We start from the raw sequence: 20254 nt of genomic DNA on the forward strand, positions 1-20254 counted from the left end.
AAATTAAAAAAATAAAAAAAATAAAAAAACAAAAAACAGTTGACGTCAATTAATGTTTACGGTGGCATACATCGTAATTTCAGTAAACGTTTTTGGCGGTGAAAGAGTTAACAAGCACACTATAATAAAACCTTACCATTGACAATGAGTCGGGCCTTGCTGGAGTATGTGGAGCCAAAATGGTTGGTGATGATGCACTGGTAACGGCCCTCATGTGCGAAGGTGACATGCCGCAGGTGCAGGATGGTCGTGTACTCCATCACGCCGCCGCCGCCACCTCCAGCCGTCCTATCGGACGTTGTGTCTTGGTGGTGAGCACGCACGTGAGCGTAGTTCTCTGTCTCGGCGTGTCGAAGCAGCTCCTGATCCTTGCGCCACGTGAAGGTCACAGGAGAGGAGCTGCTGCTGGCGGCCGTGCAGGTGAGACGCACGTTGCTGCCAAGGACCGCGACAGTGGTTTCTGGCTGAACAGTGATCTGGGGTTTGGGAAAGTCGTCTAAAGATGAAGAGAAGAGAAACGGAATGAAGGATGACATGAGAGTGAAGAAAAAAATGGCCAGTGAGTTTACAAATGAATACAACAAGGTTAAATGTAGGCAAAAATGTTCACGTAGGGCATGGGAGATCATATTTGGCAAGGTGTGAAACTTAACACACACTGGATTACACCTTTGTGAAACATTTTGTTAAAGATGCCTTGTGCAGTTCAAAAAGGCAATATTAAAGCTTTTTCTACATCATGTATGCTCCACGAATGCCCGGATGAGTACAAAGAGCCCTAACTTTTGAACAAAAAATGCGCCCATCATCTTATATCTTCCCTTCATTGAGGAGTGTTCACCCCAAACACGCCACAGTTTCATGAGAGGGGGGAGGTGCAATGCACAAGTTTTACACAGAGGCTGCGGCTTTAGGCCAGAGGTGGCAGTCCACCAAAAAAAAAAAAATCAACATCAACAACAATATCAGTTGAAGGTCAATAAGCACTACCAGAATTAATACATAAGGTGCACATAAGGTGTTATAACGGCCTTAGTCAATTTTTGAGAACATTAAAAGGATTCAATTGTGCGTTATAGTACAGAAAATATGGTACACAGTTTAGCTTCTTCGTTTTTTTTAATTAAAAACATGTTTTAGTTTCGGGTGTAGGTTTGGGAAGCAATGCCATGGGGCAAACAGGAATATCAATTTCAAAAACAAGTTAAACAGCCTCGAGCATGTCTGCTATTGCAGAGCTAACATACACACACACACACGCACACACATATTACTCACCACACACAAAACTGCTGGATGGAGCCTGAAAAACACTGGTACCCTTAAGACTCTCAGGGTGGGCGCATGTGGCATTAACACCAGTCTGCGCACCGCGGCTCATCAACCATTCGGGCAGCCAGCGCAGCTGGCAGTCGCACAGGAAGCTGTCGCTCTGGATGAGACTGTGGGGAAGAGGCAAGAACAGGATATTTGTTTGGGAGGTTCCGTGTGCAAGTATTCAAATCTTTTGTGGACAAAGTGCTCACAGAGTTTTAAGGTTCTTCATCTTGCTTAAGGCATCAGGCTGGATGGTGCGGATAGCATTCGCACCCAAGTTCCTGTGGGGATACAGCAGCAAGTCAACAATCATTCTCAGACACATTCTTCATCGTCATCATGCACATAGTAAGGGATCCAACCAAATCCAGGTGTGTATGCCTGAAGATGGCTGTGAAAAAGATTATGGGAATTCTCACTCCTCTCGTAGAGCGTGCCATATGTTCTACAACTTTGTTCCTGTTCAGCAGCAGGAAACCAAAGGTCACAGTTGAAGTTGTGGCAAGCTAATGAGAAAGAAGCAGCTGGCCACTTTTGCATGGCTTCTCCCTTTAACATCACAGGTGTGGGGCCAGCTAAAGCAAATTTTGTGCATCTATTTCTTGCTAAGACTGCACAAAAATTGCAAAATATTGTTACCAATCTCCTTTTAAATTGAACAGACGTTGTGGAATCTATTTTTAATGTCTTCTGAATTCAAAACTATATATTGTTTTGTATATATATAATATGGTGAGGCAATACATGTATTTCACAGCAGGCTGTACAAAATTCAGAAATGACTTGAGAAGACCCCTAAATTCAAAACCAATTCTTGAATTTGAATTGGGGTGGCGAAGCAAAATTACAATTCAAATTCAAATTGCAGGAAATAGAACTGAAATTCCATGAAATTCAAAAGACATTCATGATGTGAAATTAAAGCATATTCAACAATGATGCTTTTCAATATATATCGGTAAGCCTTTTTACAACATTACAACTATTGTAATGATTTAATCTACACAATAAATTATAGTAAATAGTAGGGGTGTGAATTGACTAGTACCTGACGATTCGATCCGTATCACGATTCATAGGTCACGATTCGATTCAATGCCGATTAATCCTGATATGAATTTACAAGTCGATTGTTGCGATTTTTTATTTTTTTTTACTCAATTTAGAAAATACCTTTCAGATTTGTATGAAATTGTATTATTTATTGATCTGAAACTTCAGTTTTATAACTGTGAGCCACTGTATTTAACAAACAGGAATTGAAATAAAATATTCAGGCTTAATATTCCATTAATATAACATTCTTCCATGCTTAAAGTGTGAAAGTTAGACGTTTTGTTGAATATATTTCATCAAAAATGGATGTTAAAAAATCGATTCGGCTGCCTATTGAATCGATTCGAGAATTGCGTGCTGTAGTATCGCGATATATTGCCGAATCGATTTTTTTTTAACACCCCTAGTAAATAGTAAGTATTAGTACCGGCATGTAAGTGTAGCAATTGCTTTTATTAACATTTTAATCTTATTCAGATAAAATAGATAATTAAATTTGTAAAAACATTGAAATAGTTGGCATGACGGTAGAACAGAACGATGCTGCCTGAATGACAAAACATTTGAGGAACTAGATCCTCCAATTTTACCCTGTAAAGTACTTTAAAAAATCATTAAAATCAAAAATATTGTCTCATGTTATTACTTTGAAATAAAGATATGCTGCTAAGCGTCCCAACATTAAAGAAATGTATACTTGTGTGACTAGGCTCTGTACTGCCTTTTGGAAGAAAAACGTCTCATTTGTCACTGATATGTGATGAGAATGAATTTCTCTGAATTGCATATAATTCAACTCCACTTCCTAACATTCAAACTCAATTCAACATACTGCGGGGTGAAGTCAATTCTACTTCAATTACATTCAATGAATTGTATTCCCTCCCAAACTATATTACCTCCCTTCATTGAGTAGAAGACAAAGCATTGTTGAATACTTACAGGTGTTCCAGGTTGTCTAAGCCAGCGAAGGCTTTCTTTGCCACAGACTTGATCTTGTTTCCAAATAGAGTTCTGCCATTTCCCAACAAGAAGGATGTCAATAGATGAAGAGTGCAGGGTTGGGGAGAGATTGGGAGGAAGAGTGAAGCACAATTAGCAAGGATAAATCTGATAAGAGGCAGGCGATTGAAAATTTGGAAACGTGAGCTGTCTAGAGATTAGCCAAAAGGAAAGATGAGGGAGCGAGTGTGTCAAAGTGTGTTGTCTTACTCTTCAAAGACTCACTTTTATCTTTATTGGAAATATATTACCAGTGAGCCAGTGACCCTAACGCAGTTCATGGGTATATTCAAGCTACCAGTCGAGAACCGCAGCCAGTTGCTGTTCTTATTTGGAGTCCTAATCCACAGTTTCACCACACACATACTTTACTTCTGCCTCCTCAGCCTTCAATTTGCAGGATCACACTCCACAAACAAACAGATCAAGTCACTCTAAAAAAGAGAACTGTTGAACAAATTTAAGATTACAAATTGAATTGTTGACTAATTTAATAAAATTGTTTCAACTGGTAACACGATTGAATTAAATTTATCCAAAGGGAATATATTAAATTAAAATAATTATGAGTTCATTATACTTAATATAGTCACTTGAATTAAGTTAGTCCAAAGTGAAAATATTAATATCATTAATATAATTAAATTAATCCAAAGTGAATATATTAAATTCAATGAACTCATAATTAATTAAACTGAATAGATTCACTTTGGATTAACTTAATTCAATCATGTGTGTTACCAATTGAAGCAATTTTATTAAGTTAGTCAACAATTCAATTTGTAATCTTAAATTGGTCCAACAATTCTCTTTTAAGAGTGAACTACTTGTCATTCATGCAACTATTATTTTGAAGGAATGTGTAGTCATAATTAGCAGTGCATTATAATATAATGCAGCAAGTTTGGGCCTGACTGTGTGCACACTGATGTGCCGCCGACTAAGCCTCTCTCTCTTTTTTTGCATCCTCTCCCTCCCACGTCTCAGCTAACCAACTAGGCTTTGGATGCAGTGAGCCACTTACGCCAACACTTGACAAAAGACGTAGGGGTCAGAGTGTGGGGCGTGTGAGGCGTTTGATTTTGATGAGTGAATGCGGCCCACAATTTCACCCTCTCTCAGCTCCCAACAACAGAGAGCGTGAAAGCAGGGGCAAGTAGAGCGCAAGCATGGAGAAGAAATGGAACTAAGCCTATTGGGGAGCGAACCCCTGCCAGTGTGAAGAAAAGCCCTTTCTCTTGCTTTTTCTCCTTTAGCAGCGCACACACTGGGAACCATCTTGGCTGGACACCATCTTTTCATTCAGTAGCTTGATTACTGGGTATTACTGCCGAAAGCCACCACCTACTCTAAATCCCTGGAGAATTCTCAACTAATTTCCCAACTTTTCATGTTGAACTTGCCAATTTTGCTTTAAAAAAGGAAAGCTCGATTCAAAAGGTAAAAAGTATGGTCCTGACAGAGTGCCACTTCAAACTTTTCCATTTTAAATGAAAGCGTAGCGACATGAGAATGCTTGTTATCAACTTTATGGGGAGTACCAGGGCAAAAAAAGACTAAGTGAAAAGAATGAGAAGGATTAAAAATGAGAGACACTCACAGCTTACTGAGGCTATCCAATCCCGAGAAGGCCCCGTTGGTATCCTCTATTGTGCCTGAGATGTCGTTATGGTCCAGCTCCCTGCAGAGAATGAGAGAAAAGGGTTAGGATGAAAACATTGGAAAGAGGGAGGATGAGAACAAGTTCAGAGTCTCCCAGCACTGAAGTTTTTCAGAGCCTTGGCAAAGCCGAGTTTTGAAGTCATGGATTGCCGCCTCACCCCCCTCGCACCTGGCCTAAAGAGCCCCTCTGCTGCTGTACTCTGCCAAACAAGTGCATTCTTTCTTTAGCGAGGCAGAGGAGTGTGCATGTTAGCGTCTGTAAAGCATAATTCATGGCAGTGCGCAGGATCTGGGAAGAAGACCAGAGTGTATTGTACTGGGCAGGACAACTCGGTCTGTCTGTCAGCGGCAGGTAAAGCCCAGCCAAAAGTCTTGATGGGGTTCTAGACCAAGCTTAGCAATGGCTGGGCAAAGGCAGAATAGATTTAATGAAAGAATAGCTTCTTTTTGGGAGATTTTGGGAGTTCCTTAACACTTGTTGAGTGTTTTTCAGTTACTTTCTCACAATACAGTCAGGGCCAACTATCTAGCAAGGGAACAAACACTTCTATACTAAATCATCTTTCAAACTTGTGAAAGACCCTTTGAGGTTGCTGGACAACCACACCCACCCATCACCATCTTCACAATAACATAATACTGCTCCTTCCCATTCTTTGCAGACCCCACCCCCCTTGTTCTTTTCATCCCCCACTGGCCGTCAAACTCGAGCTGCCAATTTCCTACTCTTTCTGGCTGGCTGGATGTGAATGGTTGTTGGCTTGTTAAGGCCGGTGGTGGGGGCTCAAAAGCAAGGGACCACGATAGGAGGGAGAAAAGCGTTGACGGGTGAAGGCCGTACGATGGGCCAACAACCCCCGTGGCCAAAAAAGGGGACATGCAGGCTTGTTTGGAGCTTTCACACCCCACTGCAGGCTCCGGTGCAATGCCAGCTCAGCCAGCAAAGCAGGCCCAATTAAAGCTCCCCCAGCTAACTTTCGGGCTCAGTCTATGACCGTTCTCCCCTCCACTGATTAGATTAGGTCTGCCTCAAAGACAGCAGAGTGCCGGGATGAACAGGGAGGATGAAAGAACAGATAAAATGTGTGTGCATGAAAATAAAAAAGGAGAAATGCCACTGTGCAGACAGAGAATGTGTGGGCACAACAATACCTGGCTCTAACACCCAGACTGTGCTCAGTCACCACAGTTCAGTTTTGTTTTTTTTGTTTTTTTAATGTGTTCGGCAAAAGAAGGATCAAAGGGGGAAAACTAACTTGTTGCATGGGTTCCAAAGGCAGGGAAATGAGTGAAAACGAGTCTATTAGAACCAAAACAAAAGCAGACAAATGAAACAAAGAAAGAAAGACCAGAAAGTTGCCGCGGAAACCATGACAAATAGTGAGTCCGCAATACCTTGTCTAAATAAAACAACAACTACAACAACAACAAAATGCTTGAACGCAAACATGATCAAACTTTGAATAGTGCAAACACCTAAACTCAGCTGTAGGGACCACAAACTTAAACATCACATAATCACAGAGCTAAACAAATATGAAAACATCTCAGCTTTCACTGCTCCCTTGCGGCACATCTCAACCTTATTAACCGCGAGGGCACCACAGTTATGTGGGGGTTATTGAGAGTGATTTTGACTTGCTAATGGCAGATGAGGGGGGTAGACTTACAGGATGCGTACAGCCCTGAGGCCTCTGAAGGCTCCCTCAGCGATGTGGCTTATTGAGTTGTGCCCCAGACGGAGGGTGTGCAGATCCCCCAGTACCGCCAGACTGCCTTCATCCAGACGAGTCAAGTTGTTATACGACAGATTCCTGGAGAGGGAAAGAGTGAGGCACAACAAGAAGAATAGACAAGTTACAAAAAGAAGGGGGGGGGATTCAAATGTTCCGTGCAAGGTATGGAAGAAGCTGATAGAAAGCATGTAGCAAGGCAAATATTTTACTTGAGCTCCACGGCCTGTTGACAGTCTATGGGCTACTTGACCCTGTGTTCTTACATTGTGATACTTTGCCCACCACAGACTACAGTACTTTTACAATGCAGTCAATATCCAAAATTCCGGTTTCTGAAACATTCTAGATAACCCGTTTACAAACGTTTGAGCATAACAGTTATCATCGCATACATATATTTGAATACTGCATCTAAACCATGACGCATGGACGTCATTACGCATATAGACGTTATTTCCGTTTCTTACTTTCTTCGGTCAATAAAAGACATTAAATTCACGGCACTCACACACTAATGTAAAGTACAGTAGTAAATTTCGTCCTTGCTTCAAAAATGTGCTGCTTTGTCCGTGTTTGTTTACCTCTGGTTTTTATTTCCAGTGGGTTGCGCACCTGACGCACCGACTTATATACAGTACACTACATGCATATGTGTTTATATAAACACACACTGTGGCATTTTCGCCATAGAGAGAAAATAATGTGAAAACACATGAAGAAAGCCAATGTCTTCAAGATAGGCTTTCTTAGCGAGTGGCAACATAACAATGCCACCGCGCATACAAGTAATTCCTCTCGTCAAAAGACCAAGATTCCTTGTGAATAGAGCGTCCGTAAAACACAAACAAATCTTCCGTTTAATGGAGGTACCACGATAAACATTTATATGACCAATATTCAGGTTAGAAAAGGGGCAACCCACAGGATCTTATTCAGGTTTTTAAAAACCCAAATATGAGCATATATTTTTGAGGGTGTTGATATGGTCTTTCATGTAAAAATGTCCATTACGTTTTTGCCTATTTTAGCCTATTTTAGCCACACAGGTGAAGTGTAAAGTAAAGGTTTAAAGTTGAATCTCTAAATCTCTCATAAGGGAACATTGCAGAATACATAAAAGACAAATACACACCATACTAGCATTGATAGCTGTCAAAGGAAGTTTGAACATTTTATTGTCCTTCCTGTCGCCCTTACAGAGAGCCTTGTTGTTGACAGCATCGCCTGCCCCATAAGGGATGCAAAAACACACATCTAATAAAGAACAAGCAACAGGATGACTGGAACTCAAATAAACCTTATGCTACTTCTGTTTTGTGTAGCGCCAATAGGAGAACCAGGTTGCAATCTATCATTCATAGACATGTTTACAGGATATGGCCCTCAGATATGAACAGCAAATTTACATCCAAGCCATCTAACTCGTAATCTTGTCTAACTGTTACACATCAACAAACACAGAAACCCTGGGCTACCTCGCATTTAGGAACGCCTCAGCTGAGCCAAGCACTTTACAACAGTGAAATGACTGTCATGTCAACAGAAAAGGGAAGGCTCTCAGGTAATACCTTGTCCTTCAGTTGACAATGGGAGCAAATGTGATCCTTCAGTGTAATTACCACAACACAGCGAGCAGAGCTCACACACCCAACACTGCACAATACAGCAAGGAAACTTGTATGAGACAGTTTCAAAGCTGTTGAGCTCATGTCTAATTATGGGATAAACAGGATTATCCTTGGTCTAGTATCACATATTGGAGTATAAAAGGCCAATGTCATTTAACACTTGTAAAGGTATGAAGATAATATTGGTGGAGTGTGGCTAATATAAAGGTCTCGAGAATGCCAGAAAACGAAAAAAATAAAAATAAAACACAAGTAGAAGAAATTCACTTTGCAGAAAAAAAATATGCTCTGTTGAAAGTAATTGTCTGGTATTGAGAATAAATCATTGCTTAAGTTTAGGTCAGATACAAGCTGTAATTTCATGCATGTTATTGCTTTGTTTATAATAATAATAATAATAATAATAATAATAATAATAATAATAATATATATGTATTTTCTAATTCTGCACTTCGCGCTGATTTTGGCGCTGGCACTTACAATTCCCTCAGCTTCTGGCAGAACTTCCACCCATCAGGATTGATGCGGGTTATTGAGTTGTTACTGAGGAAAAGCTGCTGAAGAGAAGTCAGACCATACAAGGAGCCACTGTTCACCTCAGTCAGACTGTTGTAGTCCAGGTGTCTGGATTAGAAACAATAAATCAGATATTTCAGCAATCTTGACAAGGTGGATTGATGACAACAGAATCCTGCCAGTAAATATCTAACTATAAATTTCAAGAGTCAAAAGTCAGTTCTGACTATTGTGTGAACTACTGTATATGGTTACAGTTCTAAAGAATATAATATGTAAGACGCAGTTGTGAAGACTAATCCTGCAAGAGACATTGAGGAACACTCAAAGTCTTAAATCAGATGATTACTTTCACAGTCGTGACTCGTGATAGATAGGGCCTGGTTCAAATGAACTTTGTAAGAAAAAGTCACTTTGGGTTATATACAGTACAAATTTCTGATTTTGCTGGGTGATCAAGCATCGACTATGTTTCAAGTCTTCCCACAGATACGTACAGGACTTTCATCTTGGCAAGATCCCAGAAAGCACCATCAGTCAACTTGCTGATGCTATTCCTTTGTAGCTTAAGAACCTCCAGGCTGGAAAGACCTTGGAAAGTCAAACCCTCAACCTGACGGATACGATTCCTGTTGAGTTCACTGCAGGTTGGACAGACACACACACACACAAACAGAAAATATGGGGAAAGAGTTTGAATTATTTAAACTTCAATTCCAGAGCACCTTTACTGTTCGGGTTACACGCGTTAACGATCAATACTTTAACCCCAGTGAGACAAAAACAAAGTTCGGCTAACATTTTGGAATGCCTCCAAACCCTATAAATTAGGGAGACATTAATTCTAAGTTACAAAAAAATATATTATTTATTAAAGGAGTTTGGTTCTGACTAGGGGTTGTAACGGTTCACAGAAGTCACGGTTCGGTTTTGGGGTCATGGTTCGGCACAAGTTCGGTATAAGAGGAAAAAGTATAAAAAAATAAATAAATAAAAAATTTTAAAAAAAAACTACGAAAAAGCAAAATTTCCAAGTTTATTTTTACCAGACAATGCAAATAGTTTGTCCAACAAGTATTATTTATAACTTTTACAAGTACGGTACCTGAGATAACGTGGTATAAAATGCAGATTATCACTTAAAAAGTACTCAAGCTTTATTTCCAAGTATTTCCCCAAGGGAAAAAAAGGCTTGTCTACATCGTCAGAGAGAGCTTTCAGTGGAAGTTCAACCATCTCATTATCATCATTATTGTTGCTGAGTATTTTTTTAAATACATTTAGTCATCAGAAATATCGATTTTTATATATGTCAGCACTGTATCGTGACAGGCAGAAAAATCATAGCTCCCTGCAAATATAAGCAGCTTTGTGTTCCTTTCAACAAGCTCAGATTACACACTAAGTACATTTTGGGACTAGATTGGACAAGATGATTGTTTTATTATTCATACTTTGATATATAGTTTTCTTACTTTTATTTTTCAAATACTTTCTAATGTAAAATATGTAGCTGGACTAAACAAATACCTTTTTCCAAGTGATCTAAATCAATCCTCTCATAAACAAAAGCTCATGTTAATTATTAAAGTCTTGTTTGATGCACGAGCTGCAAGAGATATTGAGAGGCTACTCGATACGCTGGTATTGTTTAAAACGGTACCTGGTGCTGGTCGCCAGTCTCTTGAAATTCCTGCTGATGATACCCACATTGCATAAACATCCACCCAGTCACCCAAAAGCAATGAAATACTACAGAAAGAGCACCGTAGACATAGCCGTTAGCTCAACTATGCAATTAGCATTATCACTAGTTCGTTATTATCATCATCATCCCCTCGAACTAGTTGACTGACAGGAGAGGGCAAGACGAATGCGCGAATGGGCGAGTGAATGTTAATGACCTGCGGAAACAAAGGTGCATGCAAATGACCACTTATCGAGTGTGGGGAAAAAAAACTATTGTGTCCATTTGATGTCATCGAACGCCATGACGACAAACATGTACTATCAGTTGTCATTTGAGTGTATTCATCAAACCATGACATCCGAACTGAGACACCCTAGTTCTGACTGATCCAAACAGATCCATGTCAGCACAGACACATTGTGTTTTTCAACTGACATAAATCCAAAAGGTACTCACAGCTGAGTGAGCCTCGGGAGCTGGAATGCCCTCACAGGAATCTGACTGACACGGTTTCTGCTCAATCTCAGGACCTGGAGAGTGGAGCCGAGATGGTCCAGCGCTCCCAGCTCTAATGTGCTGATCTTGTTGTTGCTTAGGTACCTGAGGACGACCAAACACAGCTGCACACTCACTCCACGCATACGCGAATGGCCACATTTCTTTTTTTCAGTGAGGTTGCACACTGCCATTATGCTTGCAAATGGAGGAACTATGAATATTGTATAGCTTGAAAACAATAACTGCTATTTTACCGCAGAATTAAACTCAAGAAGTCACTTGTATAACTGCATTTAATGCGTATTTCAATATCCAACAAATACTTACAAATCTCTAATCTGGAGGCCTGCAGGAAAGGAGTGTCCTCGGAGTTCAGTGATGTCATTATTGCTCAGGTCCAAGGTTTCCAAGGAAACAAGGTTTCTGATTTGTATGCCTTCAATACTGCGGATTTTGTTGTGTTGTCTGGGAAATTTAAAAACATATTTTTTATTAACAAACTGAAACATTTACTGCATAAATTGAACCATGATGGATGATTTTGCTTTCCTGGGAATCATTGCACCAATGTTTAGTTGTATGAGCACTGTTTCGGAGAACTCTTCCGATTCTTTTATGTTGAATTGACCAATTTGGCACCTGTAAGCTTATATTCAAACCCAGGACGCTCGGACTATATAAATAAACTCAATTAAGATCTTTAGTCTTGTTGTGGTCACAGGAGAGCTATGGCCTTTCCCAGCTGACTTCAGAGGAGAGGCTGGGTACATCCTGGACTGTTCGCACATATAAAGTAGAAACCATTCAAACTACTATTCACAACTACATTGTCTGTAATTAACCTAACGCACCTATTTTCTAACGTGGTGGGAGACTCCACAGAGGAAGGCCAGAGGCGAGACATTAATTCAACCCATCTTCATAATCAAGGCTCGGCAATATTCTGCAACTAGTTATATTCCCAGGGTTGTGCGTGTTGAAAGAGCCAAAGAAAGCAAAAGAGCGCAGGTGTTCCACCAGTCAAACTGTCAAAACAAGGTCAGTCCCTCCTTCCTTTCTAGCCTTCAGCTAGCAGATGGACACACACAGCCATTTATTGGTGAGTGGGGGTGGGGGTATAAGGGGGTCACATCACAGTGCCCACCTGAATAAACACAGGCAGAAATGGTTAAGGATGAACCGTGCAAGCGCACAAACACAAATAACACAACACACACATGGGACAGGGTAACAAACAGTGGCTACTTTGAGCACAGAGCATGAGGGAAGGAATGGGGGAGGAGAAAAAGAGGGAATAGTTAAGAAGTGAGGGAGGGTCAACAGCTGGTGACCTCTGCTGGGAAAAACAGATCAGCCTCAGACTGGTGGAAGAGATTGACCTCTCGCTCGTTCCAGTTCCACCACTCAAGCCCCCACCAAAGCTTGCTCCCTCCCACGGTTGAGAATCCAGCTGTGCGTGAGAGAGCGCTCAGCGTGTTTGAAGTAGGGACATACAATAGCAGCGTTTATGAAAACTTTACTGGCCGACACTGGTGGCCATAATTATCATACAGCCAGTGACAAGGCTGATAAAGAGGTGCTTGGTTCGCTCTTGTAGCCTTTGATGTTGAGGAGCTTTATTCACTCTTGATTCTTCTTAATTCCAAAATCTCATTAACATGGCCCATCAACCATCTGATTAGCATGAGCCCAGGTCTCTTTGACACTTCTTTTGATGCATGCAACGCATCAGCAGTTTACACTAACAAGACCATTCTCTAGTTTCCAGTGCCATCTTTGAGGGCAATTAGGAAGTCTTTTCACGATGGAGGCTGGCCATTACAACAAAAGGAGAATTATTTGAAAATCTTATCACCCACCAGCCAAATATGATCTCCCCACCCAAGTTGTATAAGAATCTCCCTTTGAAGTTGACAAGGCAGACAAATGTGTACAATGGAGAAGGTCAGTTGCTACAAAGTCAATGACACCTTCATTGCTAGTAGAGATTCAAATGTCATGTTTGGCTTCTGCAAAGCCATATGTAGTCTACAATCAATGACTATTACATTGGATACAGCTATATTTTAGTGTACAGCGGGGATGGGAAACTTAAATCATGGAAGAGGCCACAATGTTTCATCAGCGTTAGTAGAGGGCCACGCAGCATGCCATCATACATTTCCTAAACAAATGCATGACAAAATTGCATTTTATATATGGATAAATAACTGGCTGCCCAGCGAATAGTGAAACGTGCATAGAAGGTTTCTAACGTGGGAGACTTCGCCCACGCCACACAGGAAGGCTAGAGACAAGACATTAATTCAATCCATCTTCATAATCAAGGCTCAGCAATATTCTGTAAATATAGTTGTAAAAAATATGTGAAATGCCTCTGTCTCTTCTTTAATGCCAAGCATAGTTATATAATATTTTGTGTAAATTATCTAGCAATGTGATGATGGTGTTATTAAGACCTGATTTAGTCACTTTACCAATTGAAGGCCCAGGTCTGAACTCACTGCCCGCCACAGGTTAATGTATAGCACAATGGTCCAAAGTCTCTTTGATACAATAGAAGACGCCATCAACTTTCATTTCTCTTTTAAACATCCGTTTTCCAACACGACTCTCTGACAATGTACTCTATTGGTACACCATTTCTCTTTCACCTAACAGTGATGTCACCCTGATCTGACACATCCACCCCATTCCTTCCTCATCATCCTCCTCCTCCTCCTCCTCTTCTCTGGCTCGCTGTTAGCCATTTTACTGTAAGCTATATGACGGACAGCTGCAGCTGCAAGTGCTTCAGTGGGCCTTCACTTCAGCTGTGTGGCTTTGTAAATATTCAACCCTCCCTCTAGCCTCTTCTCCTGTCAGACCCATGGGCCCTTCCCTGGCAACAGGCTTCAAGTCAGGCCAAAAAAAGACCCCCTGATTATTTGGAGGGGCGTTACTAAATGGTTGGTGCAAATAAAGTTTTTCTGTAGTGAGGATAAGTGGTACAGAGAATTGAGGAATGGAGGGATATTTTGTATTTAAAAAAAACAAAAAGTGCATCAAATAACTTGCGAAAGTGTGTGAGGGGAAATGCACAAGTGTCAAAAACATTTAAAATAGTTTTGAAAATTGTTGCTTGTGAGGGCTTGATCAAACCTCAAATCTCATCCTATATAAAACGAGAACACACTGACCACAAAAAATTTGTCAGGATCAGTTCTGGGAAGCAAGCACAGAGACAGTCTAAGGTGTGACTCTTGCAACGCTCAGCACTGAAACGATATGACGATCAAATCACCAGTGTTACAGGGACCAGCAGCTGCAGGCTATCAGGCAGGCGGCCAGCACTCCAGCAAGGTGTAAAGAAAATTAAAAGTGTGGCTCTTGGTTAGCAAAGGACAAGATAGAGGATTGGTCTTAGAAAGAATGTTTTGATGGTCATTGGTCAGAAGACAGAAAGCCATCAAATGAAAACCAATGACTAATTTCAGAGTGCAATTTTTCCGTGAAACTAAATGGATAATGTCTGCTATCCAGCGATAACTACTGCTAATCATATCAGCGTCAAGGCTGTAAACGGTTTAGTTGCAACCTCAATCTAACCTTCCCAATTAGTGTTTAATTTGAGTGTCTTAAATACGTCGAAGCATTCTTGAGAAGAAGAAACTTAAGAAAGTGTATTTAAATAACGTATTATAGTAAGAGTTGAATCAAATCTGGCTCAAGTTAGCAGACTAGGTCTCAGTTATTAGACTCTTACGCAATGCTTCTCGTCCATTGTAACATGATTATGTGAGTTTCACATTACAAATATACAAGCATTCCAGCTGAATTTTGCAATAAGTACTGCCAAAACCCACCATGTAAAATATAAAGTACAACCTTTTTACAATCGTAATTTCAATTGCATATTGACTGTGGGGCATTAACACATACTCTCCCTCCCATATAAGGCAGTAAATCTCCAGTGAGATGCCAAACCAAGCAGTCCCCACAGGCACAGATTCACGACTCGGGGGACCCAAGTTAGAACTTTACACAGCAGTTCCTCCAAGCAAGCAGTCTGCTCACATGACACAAATGTCTGGGTAATATTTTTCAAACCTTAGAATGATACCCAAAGACCTCAACTGGAAATCTAGTTACAGTACTGATTTTTTTTATTTATTTATTTATTTATTTATTTATTTATTTTTTTGTGTGTGTGTGATCTTCTAACATTCTACTTTTGCAGATTGTCCGATACTGATACTGTTCTAAAACAGACTTGCAAAAGCATTTGCATCCTTGACAGATGTCATAAGACTATTTCAAGAGCATTTCAAAGAGGCCAGAGGCCTAAGAATACAGTAACGAAGAGGCAGATCATTCTGGCAACAGGTTTTAAGAGGGGCCATACTCACAGGTAGAGTGCTACAATCTTGGAAGCTGCCTGTCCTAAATCTGGTATCAAGGTCAACTCATTGTGGTCCAGCCGCCTGAAAAGTGACAAATCACAATAGTTGGTTATTGAGGAGAACACTTAAAAAAAAAAAAGTAGTTGTCATTAGATGTTTTTTTTTCTAAATTCCATGAATAATGAAAATATTTCCAATGTGGGAAGATAAAAATAAAACGCAAGCAGAATATGTTGAGCAGAGTGTGACTGGCTGGTTGGCCTGACGATGTCATGAATGGACTTTCCATTTTCTATGAGTGTGTATTTGTCTTGTGTTGTGGCGCTGAGTGAAACGGAGCCAAGTCCTCTTCTCGCCATATAAAATATTTACAAGGCCAGCGGTGACTACAGTATCAGGTGGTGGAGGGGAGGCTTAATATAGCAAACCACCACTTATTCTCAATCGGACTTAGTTCAAGGTAACACCTACGAGGAAGCTGCTCCCAAGTGCCAACCACAAACGTTACAAGCTGATGAGACAAAAGCAGCTACAGTCCTTATAGTAGGTACGGAACAAATAAACGTTTGGCATGAAAATTTCTTCAAGGAGATAGACACAAGAAATAAGCTTTCCATATATACACTGTAAATATCTGATGTGTATGGACTATGGATACTTACAACTCTCGTAAATTTGGTAGGTTGTCAAACACTTCTACGCTGATGGTAGTCAACTTGCTGTGGCCAAGATTTCTGGAAAAACAGAAGAGGTGAAAATGAATTTGCAGAATAAGCTTAATTTCCAGAGCGAATTAATGATGCATTTTTATTTGGTTCATTCATTGGCATTTTAAGTCTCCTCCTATGTGCCACGACAGTTAATTCAAACTGTAAACAAAGCGTAAAATCATCCGGTTGAATACAAGGTGAAAATCAATACTATCAATAGAGCAACTCTCTCTCCTTGATCACTACGCCAACAAAATGATCAGGCCACTCATCTGCACAATCAATTTACACTTGAGTCAAACATTAGTTAGGTGGCACTGGATATACAGAGGATGAGTGACTTATTCAGCAATATAGTTACCTCAGACAACATGAGAGGGGGAGGAGGAGCTGTTATGTGAGCATTTACTGGCAAACATCTGCATTTCACAGTAAACTTCCCATGCCAAATTCATCAAATTAATTTCACGCATAAGCAAGTCCAACCTATAGTACTGTCTGTCACACACACACACCTTCTGCTTTGCTGGCCCACAGAGCCTGTTGGCAGAGGGATGGCTGCAGTGAGAGCAGTGTTTGTGTTTGCCGGTGGGGTAAGGCTGGGTGAGACAAAGGGAATCCACAGATCCCAGCCTACTCCCCAAGCCCCCACCACCTCCATCCCTCTGTACGTGAGAGACTGACCAGGAATGTTTTGGAGGCTTGCTGAGAGATGAGTTCTTGTTCAGGGACACTTTTTTATTTGGTCATATAAACGTGTAACGAATGATGTACCTCCTTTTGAAGGAAAATTGTTTGTGTTCTGCGTATGCTCTATTCCTAAGGAATCTTGGTCTTTGAGTACATGCACTACTTGTATGTGTGGCTGCCTTCTTAACTTACCGCTCACTAAACAAGCCAAATTTGAATACATTGATTTCTTCGCTGCGTTTTCTCGTTATTTTATATGGCGAAAAATGCTCGCGTGTATATACTATATAAATGCAAGCAACCCACCGGAAATACGCAAGCAGAGGTAAACAAACATGGAGAAAGTCAGACGCAGCTCAGCAGCACACTTTTGGAGTGTGGAGGAAGCAGACTAATGTATTAGTGTGGTTAGTCTGTGACATTAACACAGGTGGTGCAAAAGGTGGTAGTTGTAAAAATGTGCGATTCTCATTGTGCTTTAAAAAATCTGGAAAAAAATATATTCATCATATAATATTTTAATAACTATAATAATTAAAAGAATTTCACAAATGTGATACTATGCTATACCTACTTTATTCACCGCACTGTTTGCCTTTTATTGATGGTAGTAATTAATAAGAAGCGGAAATGTACAGGGTGACAAAAAACAAAAACAAAAAAAAAACGTCAAAGTGATAGAAGAAACATATTTTATTTATAGTAATTTAAACTTTAAAACATACCATTTAAGAAACAACGGTGGAATCTCAGCTATCCCAGCTGAAACGTTGCAGTGAACAATGTTGAATCTCAAACAGCAGATTTCCAGAATGCATTTGTACATGAGGTCGAAATCTACAGGATTTTTTTTTTTTTTTTATTTCTTCAATGCCATGTTGTAAGGTTTCAGTTACTACGAATACAATATTTTTATCCCATCACTCTTGGTTTTATTGGATTGTTAAAAAAGTTCCTTTTTTTTTTTTTTTTTTTTTTTTTTTTTTTTGTGCCACCCCGTATATGCGTAATGATGTTGTCGTCTCATGCATTGCTGTTCCGATGGGGATATTCCAATTGATAACAAATACCATGTATATGGGAGTAACTGTCCGCTTATGCATGCATACGTGTTATCCTTATTGTTTCAGAAACCATAATTTTGACCTTAACCTGAATTTTGCCCCAGCAAAAAGAAAAAGACTGTTCTCATCCAACAATATAGTGCACTTGATTTTTTTTTTTTTTTTAACTACCATTTAATGCAAATCAAGCATTTTTTTTTTCTCTGACAGATTTTTCTTTCATGTCTCCTGGGTTTGATTACAGATAATGACCACTTCCCTCCACGTGTCTTTCCCCTTGTTTGAGAAGGTGACGAGGTAATAGCTGCGCATGTGTCTGCCCTCCAGGTACTGGCCTGACAGGGAGTTGTATGTGTGTCTATATTATGAACGTTTAATGCGACACCTCCTTTTGTGGTCTAGATCACGAAATTATCATCCCCTGCAACAGGAGGCAATTGCCTCGTTATGTTGAAGATAAGTGTATTTAAAAAGAAAAAAAAAATCAACTTTGCTTCGGGGTTCCACTGCCTCCGAGGTATATATTTAGAAAACACACACACGCAAAATGTGGAAAATTGCTTCACGCGTGCTAAAAGCTGTAACAAACAAACAATCATGCCTTTGTTTGTGCGCATGCCAGCATGCACCCTTTTCTCAGCCAACTGTGGCATACACTCAGCAAGCATATTTATCTCTGCTTCGTACAGTCTGATTTATTCTCTTGCCTATCAGATAAGGTTTGTGGCAATTAAACACCTACTGTATGAGAATATGGTGATAACAGTAGTTTTCCTCCCTCTTTCCCTCCTCCACTGAGGAGTGAAAAGGGGGAATCCAGCACTAAGCGTGGTTAATGCTTTCCAGATAGTGGCCCGGCAATTGCTTCTTAAGGAATTTACAGTGCAGGCATCAGATGCCTAGAAGTCATTTCTGACTAATTCATGGGAGAGAAAACGAGATTTGATGTCGTTCCATACAGTATAACCAGCTGGGAAAGGATGTATATTTGCGACTGGAATTGACGCTGGTATTAAAAACACACTGCAAAGTAACTTGGTTTTCCAGTGCATCAAATACAGTTCGATTGTTTGGTACGACTTGTTTGTACAAACAGGCCGAGAGACAGAGAGTGTCCCGGTTTGTTGAGAGATTTCAGTATTTTTGTCAAGTAACCAACTTTTGACACGTCAGAAGAATACATTCAAGTCTTTTATATTTGACATACATCCGTTTCGTTGAAATTTTAAACTGTACCAACTTCATCTTATGATTACAATCACATTAAAAACTCCAGCAGTTTTTCAGGACACGCAAAAAATAAGTAAGTAAATAAATAAATAAATAAATAAAATGAGAAAAAGTAAAACTGCTTATTGATTATTAATATACCTTTGGAGTTCATGTCTATAAGTCTGCCAAAAGACAACTTGAAGTTATTACTTGTGACTCATAGCTTGTGCAGTTAGTTATAGTAAAGTTCATCTTGCAGTGTAGGTCACAATTTGTCATTTTAAGTGGCCCAACTGCTGGAAGACTATGTGGCTAATCGAAGGCATTAGTGTCAAACTTGCCCACTGAGAAATCTTTCCAAGAGTAAAATGATAAAGGAAAGTGAAGGCCAGTCTGATAAAGCAAAAACAAAGAAAAATTGAGCTCAGTGGCTGTACCTTGTAGTTAATTTGACAAATAAAACACATTTAAAAGCTTTAAAAAAAATAGCTGTGCTATGTATAGGTGCTGAGGGACCAGAAGAAAGATGGGAGTATAGGGATGATGTCATAACATGACGATGATTGTTAACAGCACAGACAGCGTAAGGGAGGGGGAAAGCAAAAGAGCACAGACTTGGACATGCAACGATACATCATCATTATTCTTCCTGTTCCAATTGTACATAGATGCTGTCTTAACTTTGCTTATCCAGTGTTAAGTGATGTCAGTAATTAGCTTCTTTCAGCCCCACAGAGACAGAAAAGCCTTTAAATGTGCTAAATTTAATAGCATCATAAAACTTATCAAATAATAACCTGCGTGTCAGACAGCCACACTTACAATTACAAGCAAACACACACAAACACAAAAATCTGTCATCGGGGCCAGCCTTATAGCCAGGCAACTGCAGTGATGTACACAAAAACTTGCAGCAGCTCCTGGATACCATTTTACATGCAAGTTCAAAAGAAAGGGACGCAATGGAGTAAAAGCCAACATCTAATTGGACAAGTTAAGAGCAAGTTGCAAGTTCAAAGTGAATTGACATGCAAGATTTAAAGATTTAAATATGTGGTAGAGCTGGGAGATATGGCCCAGAATTCATATCA

The 20254-nt window shown here is 40.0% G+C and overlaps 1 protein-coding gene across 1 annotated transcript in view; it reads right to left on the reverse strand.

Moving 5' to 3' along the window:
* Positions 1-20254, reverse strand: part of lrig1 (leucine-rich repeats and immunoglobulin-like domains 1) — a 38304-nt gene that overhangs the window by 9381 nt on the left and 8669 nt on the right. The window contains exons 2-13 of the mRNA XM_077530025.1: positions 16150-16221; positions 15494-15568; positions 11433-11570; positions 11064-11207; positions 9415-9558; positions 8882-9025; positions 6708-6851; positions 4976-5056; positions 3316-3387; positions 1527-1598; positions 1279-1442; positions 137-496 (exon numbers count right to left, since the gene is read on the reverse strand). Coding sequence (XP_077386151.1) covers positions 137-496; positions 1279-1442; positions 1527-1598; positions 3316-3387; positions 4976-5056; positions 6708-6851; positions 8882-9025; positions 9415-9558; positions 11064-11207; positions 11433-11570; positions 15494-15568; positions 16150-16221 — 1610 coding nt within the window. The remainder of the gene's footprint in view (positions 1-136; positions 497-1278; positions 1443-1526; positions 1599-3315; positions 3388-4975; positions 5057-6707; positions 6852-8881; positions 9026-9414; positions 9559-11063; positions 11208-11432; positions 11571-15493; positions 15569-16149; positions 16222-20254) is intronic.

This window comes from Festucalex cinctus, chromosome 8 (genome assembly GCF_051991245.1).
Source record: "Festucalex cinctus isolate MCC-2025b chromosome 8, RoL_Fcin_1.0, whole genome shotgun sequence".
In the NCBI taxonomy this organism is placed as follows: domain Eukaryota; kingdom Metazoa; phylum Chordata; class Actinopteri; order Syngnathiformes; family Syngnathidae; genus Festucalex; species Festucalex cinctus.